Below are 23,565 nucleotides of genomic sequence, written 5' to 3' on the forward strand. Positions count from 1 at the left end.
CAGAAAAAAACAGTCCCCCTCCATGAAATATATTTATTAGAATGTTATTAATGTCTACTGAACATAAAATAAAAATTTACAGTTGCTCCTGATTGCAAACACATGAGCATCCACAGGAGACTGTCATCTCTAATGATCAGGACTTAGACCAGCTGGAGCAAGAGATACGGCAGAAGAACAAGTAGCATTTGCAATCATCATCATCATCATCAATTATTTGTACAGCGCCAATAATTCCACAGCGCTCTACAGAGAATTCACTCACATCAGTCCCTGCCCCATTGGAGCTTACAGTCTAAATTCCCTAACATACACACACAGAAACACAGACAGAGAGAGAAGCTAGGGTCAATTTGATAACCTACTAGTATGTTTTTGGAGTGTGGGAGGAAACCGGAACACCCGGAGGAAACCCATGCAAACACGGGGGCAACATACAAATTCCACACAGATACGGCCATGGTTGGGAATCAAACTCATGACCCCAGTGCTGTGAGGCAGAAGTGCTAACCACTAAGCCACCGTTCTGCCCCAGAATTCCCAGCATTTGAATCGGACATGGCTTCGTGTGCTTGAGTTTGGCATGCCCGTACTTTAAATTGAATACAATCAAAGCCTGTTACCCACCCTGTTCCCTCCCCAAAGTATAGGGTGTAATAAGTGTCCTTTGCTTTCGAGGATGGAGCAGTCAGGGCTGCGCTTTCTGGTGTATGGTCCGGTTCTGAGCATGCTCAGTGATTTGGCAAACACGTGCCTTGATGAATCAGGCCCACTGATGGTAACAATTATCAGATTATATTCTCTTTTCATCATGTACACATACAATGCCTATGATCAGTATATATGTATGACCATTTTGTAAATATTATTGTGTTAACTTTAACTTTATCCTTAGTTTAGGTCAGTTTTTGCTGTATATTATAACTTTATAACTTTATTTCATTTAAGCCATATTATCTTGTTACACTTTAATATTTAATTTTGTTAAGATTTTTTAATTTTTATTTTAATTTTTAATACTTTTTTAATTATTTTTGTTTATTCTTATTTTCATTTTCTTTGTATTTTATTTTATTTTCATTCTCATTTGTTTTTGTTTTTTGTATTTTGTTTTCTGCTTTTTGTTTTTGTCTCTTGTTTCTTATTTTTTGATTTCTTGTTTCTTATTTTTGTTTGTGTTTTTGCTCTTGTCTTTGCTTTTGGTTTGCTGTTTGCTGTTTGTTTTTTGTTCTCTGTTGTTTTTGTTTTTATTTGTTTTTGTATCTGCTGCAGAAATCGTAATAAGAGTATAATGTTTCAGCATATTACTCTATTTTTTTACGGCTACAAACATCTACCACTAAATTTAAACTCCTGACCCTGAACTACAAAGCTCTCAGACAATTCCCCCTACATTTCTAACCTCTTCTTTATTGACACTCTTTCCCACCCCATCAGCTCTGTCAACAACTGTTGCCTCACTACCACACTGATTACCTCTTCCCACTCCCACCTCTATTTCTTCACCTGGACTGCTCCCCACCTATGGAACCGTCTCCCATGCCCTATCAGATTGGCTTTTACTTTTCAGACATCAAGTGTGCCCTTAACACTCATTTCTTTTTTAAGCCTATCAGCCCTCCTTATAATCAATTTGCCTCGACTATCACCTCCACTTCACCACTCATGCCACTCAAACCACTCTCCCCTTCCCTTTAGAATATAAGCAGAGCCATCTTTCCTCATGTTTTCCTCCTACTTTTGCATCTCCCTCTGTAAATCTAAGGCTGCTTTTCTAACCCTGTTTTCATTTTCTTGAGCCCATACTTACGTCATGTTGGACATTACCATCACTCTCTCACTCGCTGTCCCGTTAAAAACTTGACCTGCGATGTATTATGTAATTTGTAGTGGATGGTTGCTATCTAAGCATTGTATACTGCTGTAAATTTTATAAATGGCACTGTGGACCTTTGTGGCATCTCATAAATGCAATATTATAATATAAGGAGATCATGAAAGAGGGCCCTGTTTGTAAGAACTTGCATCCTAAAGGAAAATGGACGACACACATAGGGTGGCACTGAGTTGGGGGTGGTAGAAAAGGCAAAGGAGTTAGGAGGATATTAGATTATTTAAATAGCATAATTTTGTTTATATGTGCAAAGTAGCAGACGCATGCTTCTAATACATACTCAGCAAGAAACTCCCCAAAACTGTCCAACTTCTTAGACAGTGCAAACTTTTGCATCCCCAAACACTCTGTTATCTTGGCCAGCAAATGCATGTACTTTACCATGACAATGGGTGACACTAGGCAAAAGTTGGCTCTTGACACCACAATACATCATTTAAATAACAGTTGTACACTTTTTTAAATGACTTGTGTACAGCTCCTCAACATCAGTAAATAATCTGTTATCCCAAATTTATATGAAATCTGGGCCCACATTTGTTCTTTACTGCATTTCACTATGGGAACTTGGCAGACGGATTTCCTTTGGTTCCTTCAGCTTACCCTAACTTATATGTTCAATAGCTTTGTTTTTTTTTAGATTTCTGTTGTAATATTACAGTGTGTTAACATGGAATAATGTGTTTTCTCTTGCAGTCTGACAACCATATTACAACAATGTTAAAAGCCTTGAGGATACTGGTCTTCTTGCTTCTCTTGGTAGTCCTTGGGTTCTTTTATGGAATCACCTACAAGCAGCATAATTTTTCTAATGTGTCTTTTCTATCAGAAACAAATATATTTAAATTTTTGTCTTCAAAACTGTTAACAGCTCACAAAGATGCCACAGATGTGTTGTCTAACACAACAACAGGAAACATTTCCTTGAGTTCTCCATATCCATTTGACATTTTAGGAGGAGGGGTTAGTGTCATATTTTTGGAGACCACTGACAGAATGCAGCCACCTTCGCTGGTGTTATGCGCCATTGAGTCAGCAGCTCGTGTATACAAGGACAGACCAGTGGTCTACTTCATGAAAGGATTAAATGACACTAACTCTGAAGCCACAGCAAAGAAATATTTCCCAGCCCTGTCATCCCTTAATAATCTATATTTCTTTCCTCTGAAAATGGAACAAGTTTTTAGAGATACCCCACTTCTCCCCTGGTACAAAAAGGTATGTAACATAGCAATGCACTCAGGTATTAAACATACTGTAATATTGAACTATTCTGTATTGTAGATGCTGCCATATGGATGCATTCACAGCAAATATGCATCACATATGGTACATAACACTGCACTGATAGAGGCATAGGGCTTCTCATTTTGAAACCAAGCACAAAACATTACAACCCTGTTGTAGGATTCGGGTAATAAAAGGAGCAACTATTTCCTCTAGGTGGGATGATTTATCTAAAAGTGCACTCCCCCTTTAAATCACTTGGATAAAAGCAGTAAAAGCAGTAATTTGCTTATACTGCTTTTGTTGCATTCCAAAGTATAATTTTCATTACATTAATGTGATTTATGTACAGTCATGGCCAAAAGTTTTGAGAATGACACAAATATTATTTTTCACAAAGTCTGCTGGCTCAGTTTTTGTGATGGCAATTTGTATATACTCCAGAATATCATGAAGAGTGATCAGATGAATTGCAATTAATTTCAAAGTCCCTTTTTGCCATGACAATTAACTTTATCAGAAAAACACCATTTCCACTGCATTCAGCCCTGCGGCATTGGGATCAGCTGACATCAGGTCAGTTATTATCTTGTTAATACAGATGAGAGTATTGATGGGGACAAGTCTGGAGATCACGCTGTCATGTTGATTGAGTTAGAATAACAGACTGCAAGCTTTAAAAGGCGAGTGGTGCTTGAAATCATTGTTCTTCCTTTGTTAACCATGGTTATCTTCAAGGAAATACATACAGTCATCATTGCTTTGCACAAAAGGGGCTTCACAGGCAATGATATTGCTGCTAGTAAGATTGCACCTAAATCAACCATTATCAGATCATCAGGAACTTCAAGGAGAGGGGTTCAATAGCTGTGAAGAAGGCTTCAGGGGGCCCAAGAACATCCAGCAAGAGCCAGGACCATCTCCTAAAGTTCAGCTGTAGGAATGAATTGTTCCTCCTAGCAGCTCTAGAATGTCTCCTCTGAAAATGTATTGACTCCTACAGGGAATGAAACTCCACATCAAACCCCCACTCTTCATCAGACTCAGAGGATGATGGTTCCAAACTTCTCAAAAGCCTCTAGGACTGTGCATTGAGCCGTTGACCTCGCAACCTTCCACTGTCCCTCCATGTTCTCCTACTTCTCTCAGACTCTTGGTCTAGAAGCAATAAATAAATCTTGCCTCTCTCCCGAACTTCAGAGCATAAGGAGAAAACACTGTGGTCTCATTCTTCATGGAATTGTAGGCATGCACCACCTGGGATATGTGCCTGCTCCATTGTGCCATTTTACTAGGGTTCAACGTGCCAAACCTATTGAGGGGGGTTCGGTTAATCCTCTCCAGCTGTGAATCACCATGTGGATGGAAAGGGGTAGCCTTTGACTTCTTGATCCTGCAGATCTCACACAAATCTCTCTTGAAGTCCTGACCTTAGTCAGAGTGGGTACATGCTGGTAGTCCTTACTGCACTAAGAACTTCTCCCACTATACCTTGACAACTGTACAAGCCCTCTGATCTTTGGTGTTGTAGACTTGCGCATAATGAGTGTAATGGTCAGTCACCACCCATACACTGCTAATGTTCCCTTTATCTGGCTTGAGAGATGAAATCAATGCAAGCTAACTACAGGGGCACACTACTAGGAATATTCACAAAGGGAGCAGATCTGGTGGGTAAAGTATTTCTCAATAGACACATGCCATATTTCTTCAGAAGGAGAAATGGTCATGGTACATCCCTCTCACCTCTGAAGTGGGAACTTCTACGCAACCTTCCTCCATTCCGCCACACGGCCTCCCTTTCAATCTTAACAAAGCATCCGCAGCCACATTGGTTTTCCCAGGCCGGTATTTGATGCTAAATTTGTAAATCTCTAATACTGACAGCCAGTGATGTCCAATGGAATCAAGCTTCGATGTTGTCTGAGGACAAAGGATTATTATCTGTCTGCACCTGAAAAGTAGCACTGTAGAGCTAGTCATGCAGCTTATCCACTTTTGCCCACTTGAGAACCAGAAATTCCAATTTGGGGACTGGATGGTTTTTCTCGTGGGGGAAAAACTCCAGCTGACATAAGACACCAGGCAGAGTTTCCCATCATGCTCCTGGTACAACACTCCCCTGAGTCCTTCAAATGAAGCATACAGTATGGTGGGATCAGCATAGGCCAGTACTGAAGCCTCTATCAGGCACCTCTTCAGCTTCTTGAAAGCCTCTTCCACATCCAAATTCTTCATTCACCTTACGAAAAGGTGTCTCTCTTTTATTCGGGGAACTGCCCCTATCGGAAGTTGGTTTCCTTGAGTCAAGTGTGTTAAAGGCTCAGTGAGTTTAGAGTATCCTGGCACAAACCTCTGATAGTACCCAAAGAACCTAGAAAATACCATAATCCACCAAACTTTGTGGGTTGATGCTAGTGTAGCACAGCTTCCTCCTTAGCTGGATCTGTGGCCACTCCCTCTCTGCTTACCACGTGCCTCACATATTTTACAGTGGTCTGGCATAGGTGTCTCTTGTCCACAAAGAGCTTCAGGCCATGTTCCAATAGCCAATCCAGGACCTTGAGTAGCCTCTCGATATGCTCTTGAAGGGTCTGTCCAAAAACTATCAGGTCATCCAGGTAGACTATGACCTCTCTGAAGTTCTTGTCTCCCTTTGATAAAATAGTAAAGTAAGCGCTCTATTGTCTCCCTTTACCTGATCCATGTACCTCTGGAGATTCCCTGAAGCATCCATTTGAACTGGTAGAAACCCAGTGGGCAGATGAATGCAGTCAGCTCAGCGTCCTTAGGGTGCATGGGTATCTGGTAATACCCACCCCTGTGGTCCAACACAGAGTACCATCTGCTTCCTGATAGACAGTCCAAGGCCTTGTCAATCCTTGTCAATCCCTGTATACTGGTCAGGGACTGTTCTGTAATTCAGTGCCTTTTAGTCCACACACAAGCGAATGTCCCTGTTCTTCTTTCGAGTTATCAGAGAGGAATAATGGCTTTCTGACTTCATGATGACCTCTGTCTCAAGCAGCTATTGCAAATTACACTGAATATCTTCCAAATCCACTCGCCTGGACCTTTCTCTGAATGGTCTCTCATCATTCAAGTTGATATAATGCTCCACTCCATGGGGTGGGATAAGGTCCCAATCCCTGTGGAGAAAGCTGGGGCTCTCTTCATCATATCTCTGATCACTTGTTCCTTGTCTGCTAAGGATGCACCGCTTCCCTTGAAATAGAACCCAAAACTCTCAGGCCTCAGTCCTTCTCTCACCTTTCTTGCCTGCTTCTCCACTTTCTGATAGGCAGCCAAACACACTGGATGGATGATGACACTCTGTGGGTAATATTTTCCCTCTGCTTCATGACACCACTAGTTGGAGCTGTTGTCTGAAGATGTTTGCATTCATGCATATGATGATCGGTACCTCTCTAGCATCTTGTTCAACTTCAAGGCACACCGATGCAACCATCTAGCAGCTGGCAACTAACTCACGTAACTTCCTGAGGAAACTTCAAAGTCACCATACCTAGGTAAGGGTAACTCAGCTTGCTCAGACCCCAGCGTGTCAATCCAGTCAAGTGCTTCAATGGCACTTCTGATAGGTATCTGTTCTACCACCCCTCAATAATGATGGACACCTGACACCTGCTATCTAGCAAAGCTGAGCATTGATAGCCATTTATAGACACTGACACGTTTGGAGCAAGCCCCTTCTGGGACAGACTTCCACCACTCCTGCTTGGCTTTCCCCAACTTCTTAGCTTGGATCTTTCTTAGAGGGCCAGCAGGGGGTTTGCTGGCCCCCCTCCCTTTTCCTGATGGTTTACTGCCTCGGATTAGTGGAGTGGGGGATCATCTTTGGTTCCACCGATTTGCATACAGTTAGGCAATGTGGCCCACTTCTCCACAAACATAACAGCCTTTCTGAGTGCTCCCTTCTCAAATTTTCCTATTCTACTGCCTTCTTGTAGGAATCCTTCTGCAGTTAGACTCTTGAAACCAGCAGGGTCTAAATTTCGGGTTTGTGTGGCCAAAAGTGTGATTTGTGCAATATGAGCATTTGTAGTTACTCAATTTTGATTAATTCTGTTTCATTCAGCCTTTGTGGCAATGGTCACCAATCTATACACATGCTACTCTCTAGCATCCATTATAATTTCTGTTCTCCGGATGTCTTTCACCAATTCCTTGAAAGAGTGTTTTTTTTCTAGCATCAGAGTATCTATACTTCTGTGCCACGGGGTCTTGAGTAGATGCCTCGCAAAGCATTTTCGTCAGTCTGCCCAGGTTCACATCCTCTCGAGCCATCCCTCTCTTTTCCACGATTCTGTAGATCAACTTATCTAAGTGACATATATAGACAGTTTTTCTCCCGGCTTCTGGTAGGTGTGCTTTAACTGATGCTTCATCTCATCCCATGTTTCATACACATCATCGAGTGCATTAACAGTCGGGTGAGGGGGTCATCCCTTTTCAATACCTGCACGAGATCCACTGTCGGCCCACGCAGGCTCTCTGCTATTGTCTGCCATTTCATATACTCTGAACAACTCCACTCTCCCATGTATTGGTAGCCAGTTTCCCTCCAAAAGTCATAGGCCTCTTTTCCAGTGGGGCCTGGCTTCATTCCAGAGAATGACGGGAACCTTCTGTATCCTCCATCATGGCCTGTTCTGCCAGTCAGTTGGTGCAGTTTGCCCTGCCGGTCAGTGAAAATACTCGATGCTGAAACATTATTGATTCCCTTCCCCAGGTCTGAGGAGGGGGGTTATGTGACTGTCCTAACTGATGGCCTGCATGCCCGCTCCCTGAGACATGTCAGTGTTTGTCAGCAGTCTCATAGGTCAAATGATGAGCCAAGAACACCACTGTCTTTCTGTTCTCTCAGCTTCCTGAGTGCTAGCTCCCTCATAAAGATAGCGGCAGCTTTCACCAAAATGCTGCCCACACAGTCTCCATCTGCTTAATGTATCACAATCACCTTTGGCCTCATGCACCCACTGCAGTGCTTGGAGTACGACCTCACCCGATACATCTCTCACATCTGAATACAGACTGCGCTCCGGGACAGTTCCCCTGACCTCATACCATGTGAACATTTATTTCCCGGTAATTCCCACCATGGGTGCTGTCACTATGTGACACTGAGTCTGACACTCGATATCTCAGCAGTGCCTCCTATGTAGCACCTCTTTCCATAGCACTCTGAAAGAGGTGCTGAAATGCTGAAATGCTGTCTCTCTCTTTCTTCAGTGCCTCCAACTGTGTCTTCTACACAGTATGATGGGATGCGGACTGTAATCCACCAGGGGTTGACTCATGTACCCGACCAAACTAACAATCTGAATAATACTGGGCCACAGACTTTAGTTATGAACATTCAACTGGATGTTTATTTTGAAAGACTTTACAGTATAGCCGTAATGTTTTTCTTGGGTGAGAAAAGGTTTTCTTATATTACAGCTTTGCATTAAATATGTAATTTAGTCCATTTCATATGCAGGTAAATATAGGAAACATTAGTGAAAAATTGCAATTTCAAAATGCTTTATTTTGTATTGCTTACATTTAGTGCAAGCCCATTTATTCACCTTAAAATGAAAGCAGCTAGGCATCCTAAATAAAATTTTACCAAAAATGTGCAGTTTACTTTCAAACTGTTTATTCTGACCTTTTTTCCACATTTTTTTAGAAATTATTTTTATTTTTAACAGGAGGCGATGTGTGTTTGTTTGCAAAGTCTCTGTTTTTGCCATCACTAAAATATTCAGTATAAACTGGATTTAATAGAAGTGTTTCTATTACATCCAGCTTGCAAGATAACTATAGTGCTAGTAGGCAGGAGATACATGATATTAGTCTCGACTGCATTGCTTTGGGACTCCCCTCTGCAGGGTAAAGTCCTTGGGATATCTCTGCAGTGAAGTCAAAAGATTTTGTGACCAAATGAGGAAGCAGCATAAAATGTTCTTTTTGAGCTGTGATCAGGGTGTCGGGAACCAAATAAAATGGTTGTGTCAGGATTCACTAGGATGAGTGGTAGCCTTCTGTTCTGCCTGGGATTGGTAATTCCCTGAGAGGCGCGGAATCTAACAAAGTGGAAGGTTTTCACCAGAGGTTCCCGCAAGGGAATTTGGGCTTGGCAGCTTCCACCCTGCAGGTCCCGGCCCTCTAGGGGAGTTCCCAGTGAGCAGCAATAGTGAACTGAGTACAAAGGGGAATGTAGGCAATAGATAGTCACAAATGAATAGGAGTACTGAGTGATGCTCAGTTATAGTCCACAGAGAGATAATATGTGATTTGCAGCAGCACACTTGGAGAGATGGTAGCGATGATCTGCAGTAGTTGCCACCAGGGCCGGACTGGGACTAAAAATCAGCCCTGGCATTTAAAGCACACATGCCCACGTGTTGTGGGCTCCATGCACTATATTGTTGCAAACTGATCCTGGCGCAGTGCACGTTGCTGGTGCAGTACAATATGATGTAGTATGAGTGTGTGTGTGGGGGGGTATTTATTTCTCCTTATGGCCCTCAACATTACATTGTTAGCACCCCAATTACATCAATAAATACCATGACAATACATTATTAGTACCCAAATTACAATAATAAATAACCCCACACACACTCATACTACATAAATACCCAGCCACATTACAGCAACCAGCGTCACCCCCACATGACAGCAACTGGAATCACCCCCCACATGACAGCAACCGGAATCACCCCCACATTACAGCGTCCAGCATCACCCCCAACATTACAGCAACCAGCATCACCCCCCACATTACAGCAACCAGCATCACCCCCCACATGACAGCAACCGGAATCACCCCCCACATTACAGCGTCCAGCATGACCCCCCACATTACAGCAATACCCTCTCCTACTTATTAGCAATACTAAGCCCCAAACGCACTACAACATTGCCACCACCACGCCACCCCATACTACAGCAATACCACCAATTATACAGGCGCCACTGTAAGAAACCAATGTTTTGCTTTTTTCAAATCTCCCTCAAAATAGCAACAACAGAATACTTATACACATATAGGTAACAGGTACCCTTTCCCCTCAATTAAATAGTAATGGCAGAATTTTTCTGAATCATTCCACGTGAAATAAAACTCTACCAAATATATCAGAAAAAACATAACTATTGAATGATCATTTGAACCCACACGGCTGCGTTAAAAGTATTCTACAGCAAAAACATTTTTTTTACTACAGTAACTGGATATATGTGTTTTCTATTCATTTTAAATAAAACAGTATAGAAATGAAGGGGGATAGAGGAGGTGGGTGAGAGATAATTGGAGGTGATCCATCAGTTTGATTAGATAGGAAACATTTAGATTATTTACCTGGATACTTCTACCCCCTTGACTCACAGGCAGGGCCGACAAGAGGAATTTTGGGACCCAGTACAGCAACTTCTTTGGGCCCCCGTCATATTCAACAATGAGAAACTTGCCTTTGGCAGAAGTTCATATTATGCCACACCGTAGTGCCCCCAGGTCATATTATGCCACATAATATGAACTAGTGCCCCAAGGTCATATTATGCCACATAGTATTGCCCTTAATTCATATTTGGCCATGCAGTAGTGCCCACAAATCATATTATGGCATAGTAGTGCCCCCAAATCATATACCATACAATAGTGCCCCCAAATCATATTATGCCACAATAATGCCCCCAAATAACATTACGCCATAGTAGTGCCCCCAAATCATTAGTATTGCACAGACAAAAACTCATTCACAAATAAAAATTGGTACAGCATATCAGATACTGATAGTGTGAGTCACAGGAACAGCTTAATGCACCATTTACAATGCAAACAATAGATATATTGACACAATCACAGATAAACTTTATGACAAGCAGTGTTTTTTCCTCTTAATTAAAAATCTCTGTACAGATAAATATGCAAGACACATTACAGCACAATAATAAGCAATACATAGTGTTTTAAACGTCATAGGATACACAGTAGTGCCCCCAGTTCAAGCAAGGATGGTTAAAAACACATTGCACACGAGAAAATATATGAACTTACACGATTATGGCATTCTGTGTTCTGTTCTCCTACTGGGCGCGCTGGGCGATGAGGGATCTGCAGCTGTCAGCTCACACAGACAGTCGGGAGCAGGAACAGAGGGCAGTGGTCGAAGTAGAAATTTAGAAGTATGGAAAATATAAGTGAATGGATTATGAAGGCTTGGTTTGTTATTTTAACATTTGTCCCTTCTGTGCATTCCCATTCTTCATTACTACTTGTGTTTTATGATGGCTGCATCCCTGACATTCCCATTCTTAAGATGTCTCTCCCTTTACACTTTCTTTTACCTATACCTCTGCACCATCTTCTCCTTTGTCCCTCTCACCTTACCCCTTGCACCACCTTTTCCCTGGCACTCTCACATGTCTTCCTGCACCCCCTTCCTCCCTGGCTCTCTCACCCCTCTCCCAGCACTCCCTAACCCCCTGGCTCTCGCACTCCTCTCCCAGCACCCCCTTCCCCCGGCTCTCTCATCCCTCTCCCAGCACTCCCTTCCCCCCTGGCTCTCTCACTTCTCTCCCAGCACCACCTTCCCCCCTGGCTCACTCACCCTTCTTCCGGCACTCCTTCCCCCTGGCTCTCTCACCCCTCTTCCTGCACCGCCTACCTCTCTGGCTCTCTCACCCCTCTTCCTGCACCCCCTACCCCCCTGGCTCTATCACCCTTCTTCATGCACCCTTTCCCCCCTGGCTCTCTCACCTCTTCCCCCCTGGCTCTCTCACCCCTCTTCCTGCACTCCTTCCCCCTGGCTCTCTCACCCCTCTTCCAGCACCCCCTACCTCCCTGTCTCTCTCACCCCTCTTCCTGCACCCCCTACCCCCCTGGCTCTATCACCCTTCTTCATGCACCCTTTCTCCCCTGGCTCTCTCACCTCTTCCCCCCTGGCTCTCTCACCCCTCTTTCTGTACCCCCTTCCCCTGGCTCTCTCACTCTTCTCCCAGCACCCCCTTCCCCCCTTGCTCTCTCACCCCTCTCCCAGCACTCCCTTCCCCCCTGGCTCTCTCACTCCTCTCCCAGCACCCCCTTCCCCCCTGGCTCTCTCACCCCTCTTCCTGCACTCCTTCCCCCTAGCTCTCTCACCCCTCTTCCTGCACCCCCTACCTCCCAGGCTCTATCACCCCTCTTCCTACACCCCCTACACACCTGGCTCTCTCACCCTTCTTCCTGCACCATTTCCCCCCTGCCTATCTCACCTCTTCCCTCCTGACTCTCATCCCCTCTTCCTGTACCCCACCTCCCCTGGCTTTTTCACCACTCTTCTTGCACCCCCTTCCCCCCTGGCTATCTCAGCCCTCTCCCAGGACCCCCATCCCCTCTGTCTCTCTCACCCCTCTCCCAGCACCCCCTTTCCCCCCTAGCTCTCTCCCCCCTCTCCCAGCATCCCCTAACCCCCTGTCTCTCTCACCTCTCACGCAAGTCCTGGGGAGGACCCAGCGACCAGGAAGCCAAGTAGAGTCGGGCCTGCCCATCTAGCCATCGGCCTTTCTGGCATTTGCCAGAAGTGGCAGATGGCCAGAACGGCCCTGCTTCCCTCTAACGAGTAGAGCAGGTAATAGGTGATTTGCAGCAGCACACTTGGAGAGATGGTAGCGATGTTCTTCAGAAGTTACCACTGACAAGTGGAGCAGGTAATAGGTGATTTGCAGCAGCACACTTGGAAGAATGGTTGCGATGATCTGCAGTAGTTACCACTAACTAGCGGAGCAGGTAGTAGGTGAGTTGCAGCAATACACTTAGAGAGATGGTAGCAATGATCTGCAGTAGTTACCACTAACGAGTGAAGCAGGTAGTCGGTAAGTTGCAGCAATACACTTAGAGAGATGGTAATGATGATCTGCAATAGTTACCACTAACGAGTGGAGCAGGTAATAGGTGAGTTGCAGCAATACTCATAGAGAGATGGTAGCAATGATCTGCAGTAGTTACCACTAACGAGTGGAGCAGGTAGTCGGTAAGTTGCAGCAATACACTTAGAGAGATGGTAGCGATGATCTGCAGTAGTTACCACTAAAGAGTGGAGCAGGTAGTAGGTGAGTTGCGGCAATACACTTAGAGAGATGGTAGCGATGATCTGCAGTAGTCACCACTAACGAGTGAAGCTGGTAGTAGGTGAGTTACAGCAGCACGCTTGGAGAGATGACAGTGATGATCTGCAGAAGTTACCACTAACAAGTGGAGCAGGTAATAGGTGATTGCAGCAGCAGAGTGCATGAGCTGCTTCCAGGTCAGGGGTCTGATGAGAAGAACCAGCACTGAGAGGCAGGGCTGCCATCAGAAACTGTGGGGCCCAGTATTAATTAATCTGGTGGGGCCTCCCCTCCCCATACATGTGCCCCCCTCCCCACACATGTGCCCCCCTCCTCACATGTGCACCCCTCCGTCTTCACCATACATTCGCCCCTATCCCTCATCACAGTACATTCCCCCCCACTCCCTCATCACAGTAAATTTTCCCCTCCCCAAAGTAAATGTCCCCCCCTCCCCCCCCCCCACAATCACAGTAAATGTCCCCCTCTCCCCTCCCTGCAAGCACAGTTAATGTCCCCCTCTCCCCTCCCCGCAAGCACAGTTAATGTCCCCCTCTCCCCTTCCCGCAAGCACAGTTAATGTCCCCCGCTCTCCCCCAATCACAGTTAATGTCCCCCTCCCCCCAAAGTTAATGTCCCCTCTCCCCCACAGTTAATGTCCCCCTCTCCCCCCTCCACAGTGGGGAGAGAGGGACCTTAGTCCCATTAAACAGTGTGCTAGATAGGGACACAGCAACAACAGACAGCTGTGATCAGAGAGATCAAGGAGATCACAATCAATTGGTTGATCCGTTGTGGTTGGAGAGTGACCTAACCATCACAGTCTACAGGACATCTTTACAGATAAGCCTCAAAGTTTTGGCTTCTGGTACGCATATATCTGCACTAGTGTGACCTGTGTCTCCCTATCTAGCACACTGTTTAATGGGACTAATCTGAGTGATACGTGGCTCTGTGTGATTCCTCACCATATATGTTTTACTTTCATCCACACCAATAATTGTGGGTGTTTATATGGTGGAAATTTCTGGCTCACTCTACTTTGGTGATTAGGTTCCTTTTCTGGATTCCTGTTTAGCACCATTACAATACTGTACTACACTATTGTGCGCCTCCTCCTCCATTTTTTCTAGATTTCTTCCTGCCACACCGCTTGGCCTAGAGGATTGGCAGCCGCCCGCACAGGGGAAGTGTGATATAACAAGGAACCAGTTCTAGATTTTAATATTGGAATACCTATTATTTCTGTACTGGTATTGTGTCATAGCGCCATTTCTATCTTTTTTGTTTATTCATTATTTATAAATAATAGTAACATAGTAACATAGTTGATGAGGTTGAAAAAAGACACCAGTCCATCAAGTTCAACCTATTTTGGATCTCCTGCGATCCTGCACTTATATTTGAAATTAATCCAGAGTAAGCAACTGCCAATCTGTTTCAATTTTGAAAATCCCCCCAGACTCAATATTGCAATCCAATTTTTACCCTATATCCACTACTATCCTTTATTTTAAATTAACGGTCGTATCCCTGGATACACCTTTCCGCTAAAAATTTGTCTAACCCTTTCTTAAACATATCTATTGAATCTGCCATCACAACCTTCCTTGGCAATGAATTCCATATCTTGACTGCCCTTACTGTAAAGAACCCCTTCCTTTGCTGGTTGTGAAATTTCCTCTCCTCTAACCTTAGGGGATGTCCACGTGTCCTGTGTATGGTCCTTGGGGTAAAAAGTTCCCATGAAGCTCTCCGTAATGTATTTGTACATAGTAATCATATCATCCCTTAGACGCCTCTTTTCTAAAGTAAACATGCCTAAACTGGCTAACCTTTCCTCATAACTTAATGACTCCATACCCTTTATCAATTTTGTCGCCCTTCTCTGAACCCTTTCTAGTTCCAAATTATCTTTTTTATAGAGTGGTGCCCAGAACTGTACTGCATATTCAAGATGAGGTCTTACCAACGATTTATACAGTGGCAAAATTACACTGTCTTCTCTTGCATCTATGCCCCTTTTTATGCATGCCAATACTTTGTTTGCCCTTGCAGCTGCTGCTTGACATTGAGCACTATTGCTAAGTCTACTGTCTACGAGCACTCCCAAATTGTCACGGGCACTAGGAGTCTTTACCCAGGGATCACCAGGTGGTAAGCTTACCAGAGCAATGTAGATGGTAATAGTGTACTCTGGTAGCAGGGTGATCACGGAACAGGCAATAGTAGATGATGAGATGCTCAGGAAAGTCTATGACTAGCAGCACTGGTAATATGGAGGTAATAATACACGAGGAACTGTATGGACAAGGGCAAGTGGAGGTAGTCAGTGGTCTGCGTTAGCAAGTTGTACCACTGCTATAGTGAGGAGGAATGTCCAACAGAAACGAGGAGGTGATGAGAGTCAGCGGTCTGCGGATAGCAAGTGGTACCGCTGTCTGAGTGAAGGAATGGAATCCAAGTGGAGGTATCAGGGAAGTCAGTGGTCTGCGGTAGCAAGTTGTACCACTGCTATGTGAGAGGAATGGAACAGGTGATACCGGAACAGGAATCAGTGGTCTGCCTTCAGCAAGTTGTACCACTGAAAATATATGTGAGGAGGTGTACGGGGAGAGACTGCAACACAGGATGTACACGGGCACATTAAACACGATCCACAGTAATATGCACAATATATATAAATGACTGAACAGGTCTGCAAATGTAGGAAGTCTCTGAAGTAATCCAGCACAAGGTAACACAGTCAATGATGGCAAAAGACTCAGCGGATTGCAGACTCCAGAGGAGAACCAACACAGTCCAGCAAGGTATGCAATACACCAGCACAGTCAATGAGAAGTATGCATACCGTGGTTCAGAAGGCAGTCAGACAGGAGTGCAGTGATACCTGGGCGGCAGGAGGCCGACAGGATGAGAAGTCCCTGGATGTAAGAAGCAGGAGTCTAGTAGGTGCAGCGCACAGGTAAGTAGACCAACAGGGACACGAATCCAATGCTGACAGGAGGGTAGCGACCAGGGGAACCAGGAAGGCGTGGAGAGCGGATCAGCAGTAGATGGACGATAGGACTGGCAGCGGCAGCAGGACTCTGCGGACCCACGGGAGAGATGAGATGAGGCTGAGGTGCACAGGAGCAGCGGATAGGAATCAGCTAGCAGTCACGATGATGAACACAGGCGAGTTGCCAGCTGGAGGCTGTAGTGCACGGAGGCAGCGGATAGGAATCAGCTCACAGTCACGATGATGAACACAGACGAGTTGCAAGCTGGAGACTGCAGTGCACGGAGGCAGCAGCTAGGAGTCAGCTCACAGACTTGATGATGAACAGGTGAGTGGATAAGGAGAGAAGGCTGTAGTGCACGGAGGCAGCGGATAGGAATCAGCAAACAGTCACAATGGAATATAATAGCGTTGAAGTGGAATAGGAGACTGTAGTGCACGGAGGCAGCGGATAGGAATCAGCAAACAGTCACGATGATACAGTTGATGGTAGAAGTGGTATAGGAGACTGTAGTGCACGGAGGCAGCGGATAGGAATCAGCAAACAGTCACAATGGAATATAATAGCGTTGAAGTGGTATAGGAGACTGTAGTGCACGGAGGCAGCGGATAGGAATCAGCAAACAGTCACGATGATACAGTTGATGGTAGAAGTGGTATAGGAGACTGTAGTGCACGGAGGCAGCGGATAGGAATCAGCAAACAGTCACAATGGAATATAATAGCGTTGAAGTGGAATAGGAGACTGTAGTGCACGGAGGCAGCGGATAGGAATCAGCAAACAGTCACGATGATACAGTTGATGGTAGAAGTGGTATAGGAGACTGTAGTGCACGGAGGCGGCGGATAGGAATCAGCAAACAGTCACGATGATACAGTTGATGGTAGAAGTGGTATGGGAACCACAGTAGTAGAAGTGGTTAGGAAACCACAGAGGTAGAAGTGGTTTGGAAACCACAGGAATCAGCAGAGCTGAATACACGAGGAAACACAGGAACACCTTCAGAGGCTCATGGGGAATGAGACTCCAAGATCAGGCAACGTGGTGTTGACCACAGGTGCTTAATATAGGGAGTGTTGCCTGATCTGCCAATTGAGTTAAAGGGACATACACTGAAGTATAGGAGAGGGCTGCGCATGCGCAGGCCCTCAGGATGGAGGACGGCCACGGTTCCTAAATGTCCGGGAAGAGGCACTCACGGTCCGGTGAGTGACACAAATCCTTTTCCATTATAGATTCTCCTAAATTAATTCCATATAATTTATAGATTGCGTTCTTGTTTTTGATCCCTGAATGCATAACCTTACATTTATCTGTGTTAAACCTCATATTCCATTTGGCCGCCCAATCCTCCAGTTTTTTTAAGTAACTCTGTAGAGAAGCTACATCTTGCTCTGATTTTATTACCTTACAGAGTTTAATGTCATCTGCAAAAATAGAAACTTTACTCTCTAAACCATCACCAAGGTCATTATTAAATATATTAAAAAGGAGTGGTCCCAGCACAGAACCTTGAGGTATTCCACTTAAGACTTTTGACCAATTAGAAAATGTTCCATTTATCACAACTCTCTGTTCCCTATTCTCTAACCAGTTTTCGATCCAAGTACAAATTTTGATTCCTAGACCCAGTTCCCTTATTTTGTAAACCAACCTCTTGTGTGGCACTGTATCAAAGGCCTTTGCAAAATCTAAGTAGACCACATCTACTGTCCTGCCCTGGTCTAAGTTCCCACTAACTTCCTCGTAGAAACTAATTAGATTAGTTTGACATGACCTATCCCTCACAAATCCATGTTGATTCCCACTAAAAATTTTATTGCGTACCAAGTAATCCTAAATACTGTCCCTTAAAATACCTTCCAGTAGTGTTCCCACTATTGATGTCAGGCTTACAGGTCTATAATTCTCTGGTTGTGATCTCGTCCCCTTTTTAAACAACGGCACCACATCTGCTATTCGCCAATCCCTTGGTACTGAGCCTGATGAGATTGAATCTCTGAAAATTAAGAATAGCGGTCTAGCTATTTCCGAGTTTAACTCCATAAGGACCCTTGGGTGTATGCCATCTGGACCTGGAGCTTTATTTATCTTAATATTCTTCAGTCGCCTTTGGACTTCTTCCTCTGACAACCAAGTATTAATTAATGGCATGGTTTCATTTCCATTTTTATGTATTACTCCTGCCATTTTTTCCTCTCTGGTAAATACTGAAGAAAAGAACGTGTTTAATACCTCTGCTTTTTCCTTAGTATCATTTATCAATTCACCCATCTCACTTCTTAGGGGTCCTATATTATCTTTTTTAATCCTTTTGCCATTTATATACTTAAAAAACTTTTTGGGGTTTGTCTTACTTTCTTTTGCAACGTGCCTTTCATTTTCTAATTTAGCCAATCTAATTTCCTTTTTGCATGTTTTATTACATTCCTTGTACCTATGGAAGGACTGCTCTGACCCTTCAGACTCAAACAATTTAAATGCCCGCTTCTTCCTTTGCATTTCTTCCCTTACCTTTTTATTTAGCCACATTGGTTTAGACTTAATTCTTTTACATTTATTTCCCATAGGAATGAACTTATACGTGTATGTTTCCAACAACATTTTAAAGACAGCCCACATTTCTTCCGTATTTTTTCCTTCAAAGGCTTTGTCCCAGTCTATGCTCTTTATAGACTCCTTTAGCATATTAAAATTTGCCATTTTAAAGTTTAAAGTCCTAGTTGATTCCTTATACTGTTGTTTCTGGAAACTAATTTCAAATGAGACCATATTATGATCACTGTTTCCCAAGTGCTCCTTTACTTGAATATTTGATATTACGTCTACATTGTTTGTTATTACTAGGTCCAGTATAGTCCGGTTCCTAGTTGGTTCCTCTACTAATTGGGACATGTAATGGTCTTTTAGCGTGCTCAGAAACCTATTTCCCCTAGCTGTACCGCAGGTCTCAGTACTCCAATCAATGTCCGGATAATTGAAATCCCCCATAATTAAAATTTGACCTAGTTGTGTAGTCTTTTCAATTTGCTTTAGAAGTTGGGCTTCCTCAATCGTACTAATATCTGGCGGTTTATAGCATATCCCTATCAGAAACTTCTCTGAACTTTTTCCTCCGCTGGATATTTCCACCCACAATGCCTCTATATTATCACCAATATTCTCGTATATAACTTCCTGAATACTTGGTTTTAATTCTGGCTTAATATAAAGACATACTCCTCCTCCCCTTTTATTGACCCTATCCCTCCTGAAGAGAGAATAGCCTTCCAAGTTGACTGCCCAGTCATGTGTATCATCCCACCAGGTCTCAGTAATACCTATAATATCATACTGCTCATTCATTGCTACTAGTTCTAACTCCCCCATTTTACCTATCAGGCTTCTTGCATTTGCAAGCATACATTTAAGTCTATTGCCTCCCTTAGGTATTTCTTTTTGCTTTAAAAAAGGCCGCTCCTTATCGGCTATGCTTCCCTTTCCCCCCTCTCCACCCACTTTACTCTTTTTAAATTCCTCCTTACTACTCTCAATGTCTATCCCATAAATACTTGCTTGCCCCTCCCCCACGGAGCCTAGTTTAAAATCTCCTCCAACTTTCTAACCATCCTTTCCCCTAGCACTGCAGCCCCCTCCTCATTCAGGTGCAATCCATCACGACAATAAAGATGGCAACTGACCGAGAAATCAGCCCAGTGCTCTAAGAATCCAAAACCCTCCTTCTTACACCAATCTTTTAGCCACGCATTAACCTCCCTAATCTCCCGCTGCCTCCCTGGACTAGCGCGTGGCACAGGTAGTATTTCCGAAAATACTACCTTGGATGTCCTTGCCTTAAGTTTGCGACCTATGTCCCTGAAATCCTTCTTTAGGACACCCCTTCTTCCTCTAACTCGGTCATTGGTGCCAACATGCACCAAAACCGCTGGGTCATTCCCAGCCCCTCCCAACAATCTGTCCACCCGATCCGCAATATGCCGAGCCCGAGCACCCGGGAGACAACACACTGTTCGGCATGCACGGTCCCGGTAACAGATTGCCCTATCTACCTTCCTAATAATTGAATCCCCTACCACCACAATCTGCCTGGGTCCCTGAGTAACTTTGGTCCCCTCTGTGCTGGAGAGACCATTCCCCTGGTTGCTAGAGGAAGCAGTCTCATCCAACTCTACCAATTCTGAACTGCCTTACACAGTTAGTATATCTTAAGAACATATAATAAGGTTTATCTTTATCTGAACAGCGTCACGGCTAGGCAGCATAGTTCTGCCTATTTTAATAGTTTCTTTTTTGGGCATTACTTGGTATTCACATTTTAATATTTCGCTACAAGTTTTTTTAATAAGAACATAAGAAATTCCAATTTTTATTTTAATGTTCTGAAATAAAGATTGAGTTTTTAATGAAGTATTATTGTCATTAGAGTGTCTTAAACAAAACACACTTCTCTTTTTTTCTTTCCAAAGCATGTCAATACTGTTCAATTATAGTACAAGCACCTGTGGAACTACAAGTCTCAGCATACACTGACAGCCCATGAATGCTTTTGCATACTTTTTATTATTTTGAGCGTATCATACGCAAAATCACTCTGCACATACCCAGAACTGAGAGATACGCCCATGAATGCAGCCCTGTCCGCTCCATCTGCTCCATCTTCTTCTGCCTACGATTTTGGGAAGTGAATAGGGTGGGTAAATGGCGTTTTGTCATAGTCAATATACAGTAGGGGCGTGTAAAACTCAAGCACATGCAGCCATGTCCGAATCAAGCTTTGAGCATCTCAAAGTTACTTGTTTTTCTGCCGTATCTCTTGCTCAAGCTACAGGGCTAGTCTAAGTCCTGATCAGTAATCACTTGAGGAGCACCCTCTCTCAAGTGATGGACCTTGTGTTCCACACACACAGAAAAATAACAGAACTTACTAGTCATACATTGCAGTGTCTCTCAGGAAGCATCTGACCTTCTCCCTAGGTTATGAGAGACACAATGAACTGTCTAGCATCCTTTTAAAAGCACCTCTTTAGGTGCAATACCTGATTCACCAGCTACTTGCTAGCTCTCTGAAATACCCAAAATGGGCCATATGAATGGAGCCCGCCCTTCTCTCTCCATTCATAACCCAAAGGACTCTTACCAGTTTTGCCTAATGCTAAAACAAACAAACTTTGAACAAGCTTTTCCAAACACAACATTTTCCCTGGGGATTTAAAATGTACAAGGGCCTAATTCATTGAGGAAATTAGGCAAGAAATTGCTTACTTATGTCTCCTGGACAAAACCATGTTAAAATGCAAGGGGTGAAAATGAGTTTTCTATTTTGCTCATAAGTAAAACACTGGCTGTTTTTTCATGTAGCACTTGATAGCTTATTTGTACACTGAAATTTAAAGTTGATATTTGTGTGCTACATGAAAAAAACAGACAGTATTTACCTTACGTGCAAAATAGAAAACTCATTTTCAACCCTTGCATTGTAACATGGTTTTGTTCAGGAGTCTTAAGTAAGAAATTTCTTGCCTAAGTTCCTTAATGAATCAGGCTCCAAGACAGGAGCCTGTGAGATAAATATCTGCCTTCCAACACTTTCCCAGTCACAAAACGTATCTTGAGATCCGTGCCTTGATGAATTCGGGAGTGCGCTAAGCCAAAATATATGCGTTTAATACCACAAGCAGGTTGCACTCAGAATACGTGCTTTAATGAAACAGGCCGTAGTATCACAAGTGTGCACTACAAGAGTTTCCCAATCCTAAGATTGCCCCAAACATGATTTAAAAAATGATTGCCCCTCATAATAATTAAATATACTTGGTGCTAATGCTAGTTATAATATGTGGTGCAGTGCTTATTTATAATATAAACATAAATATATGTGTGTGATATTTTCGCTAAGCTTTTACAGAGATAAGTTGTTGTTTTTTTTATTGTATTTGCCAAATGCATTGAAATGGAATGATAAGTCTTCAAAATAATACACCGCAGTGCAGAGTAACATAAAAACTTGTAAAAATTTAAATATGTTTTGTCTCATTTGGTAGAAATATTTTTATTTTCACATCCGTTTACATAACAACAGCAAAGTATCCACTACTTGTTTAATATTTACCTATATTTATTAAAAACTGACAACAGTGTTTTAATTTTATTTGCAGGTCAATCCAAAAGAAGAAATCCACTGGACCCATGTCAGTGCTGATGGCTGTAGGTTGGCTCTGATGTGGAAACTTGGTGGCCTTTATATGGACACTGACACTATCTCAATTCGGACCATCCCACATAAGAACTTTCTGGCTGCAGAGTCTTCTCAGTCTTCCAGCAATGGTGTTTTTGGATTTTCTTCCCATGATTATTTCAACTGGAAAAGTATGATAGATTTTGTTCACAATTATAATGGCAAAATATGGGGGCAACAAGGACCGAGACTCTTTAGCCGTATTCTAAAACAGTACTGTGTCTTACCTAACTTTAAGAGTGTAGAAGATATCACTTGTGGAAACATCACTTTCTTAAATCCTCAACGGTTTTATCCTATTCCTTACCCAGCTTGGAGAAGGTATTACCAGGTGTGGGGAAAATTGCCAACTTTCAATGACTCTTATGCTTTGCACTTGTGGAATTACATGAGTCATGGACAAGTAACTATGGTTCCTGGTAGTAACACATTGGTGGAACATCTCTACAAACAGAATTGTCCTGCTACATATGCAGCGGTTAGAATGAATCAGACTGTTCATCTTTAAACAGATCCCATTTGGCAGTTGTCTGTTTACATTACACTTATGCCCACATATCCCGTTGGAAGCACAGGAAAAAGTGGATCTCAGCTACAGTGATCTCTTTCAAAGTTATTTACGTAAAGCTGGTGTGGTAAACTAAGAGTTATCAGTAACCATGTAGTGAATTTATGCAAGTAACTCAAGGCTTTACTGGTCTATTGTATTTTGATTGATGCAGGCATAATTACATAATACAGGCATATATTCTTGCACTAAGCAATATTCAAATTTTGTGGCACCCTATAAATAAAGGCTAATAATAATAATAATTTTCATTTTATATACAGTATATATATATATATATATATATATATATATATATATGTGCTGATTTTGAGCGTATCAAATGCAAAATCACTCTGCGCATGCTCAGAATCGGCAGATACTACTGTGACTGCAGCCCTGTTCCGTGCGTAGGTGAGCGTAAGGGACAGTTACTACTACTACAGCCTACTGCATTGGGGAGTGTTCTGGGAGGGGAAGTGGTGTGTTTCCATAGTCAACAAACAGTAGGGGAGTGACAAACTCGAGCCATGTAGCCATGGCTGGAGCAAGCTCTACAACT

General features: G+C 43.3%; 1 protein-coding gene across 1 annotated transcript in view; it reads left to right on the top strand.

The window, feature by feature from the left end:
- LOC142143594 (alpha-1,4-N-acetylglucosaminyltransferase-like) overlaps positions 1-23,246 on the top strand; it is a 50,014-nt gene extending 26,768 nt beyond the window's left edge. The window contains exons 2-3 of the mRNA XM_075201560.1: positions 2,591-3,112; positions 22,377-23,246. Of these exons, the coding sequence (XP_075057661.1) occupies positions 2,612-3,112; positions 22,377-22,964 (1,089 nt within the window). The 5' untranslated portion in view covers positions 2,591-2,611 and the 3' untranslated portion in view covers positions 22,965-23,246. The remainder of the gene's footprint in view (positions 1-2,590; positions 3,113-22,376) is intronic.
- Positions 23,247-23,565: the final 319 nt, after the last annotated feature.

This window comes from Mixophyes fleayi, chromosome 3, assembly GCF_038048845.1.
Source record: "Mixophyes fleayi isolate aMixFle1 chromosome 3, aMixFle1.hap1, whole genome shotgun sequence".
Lineage (NCBI taxonomy): Eukaryota > Metazoa > Chordata > Amphibia > Anura > Limnodynastidae > Mixophyes > Mixophyes fleayi.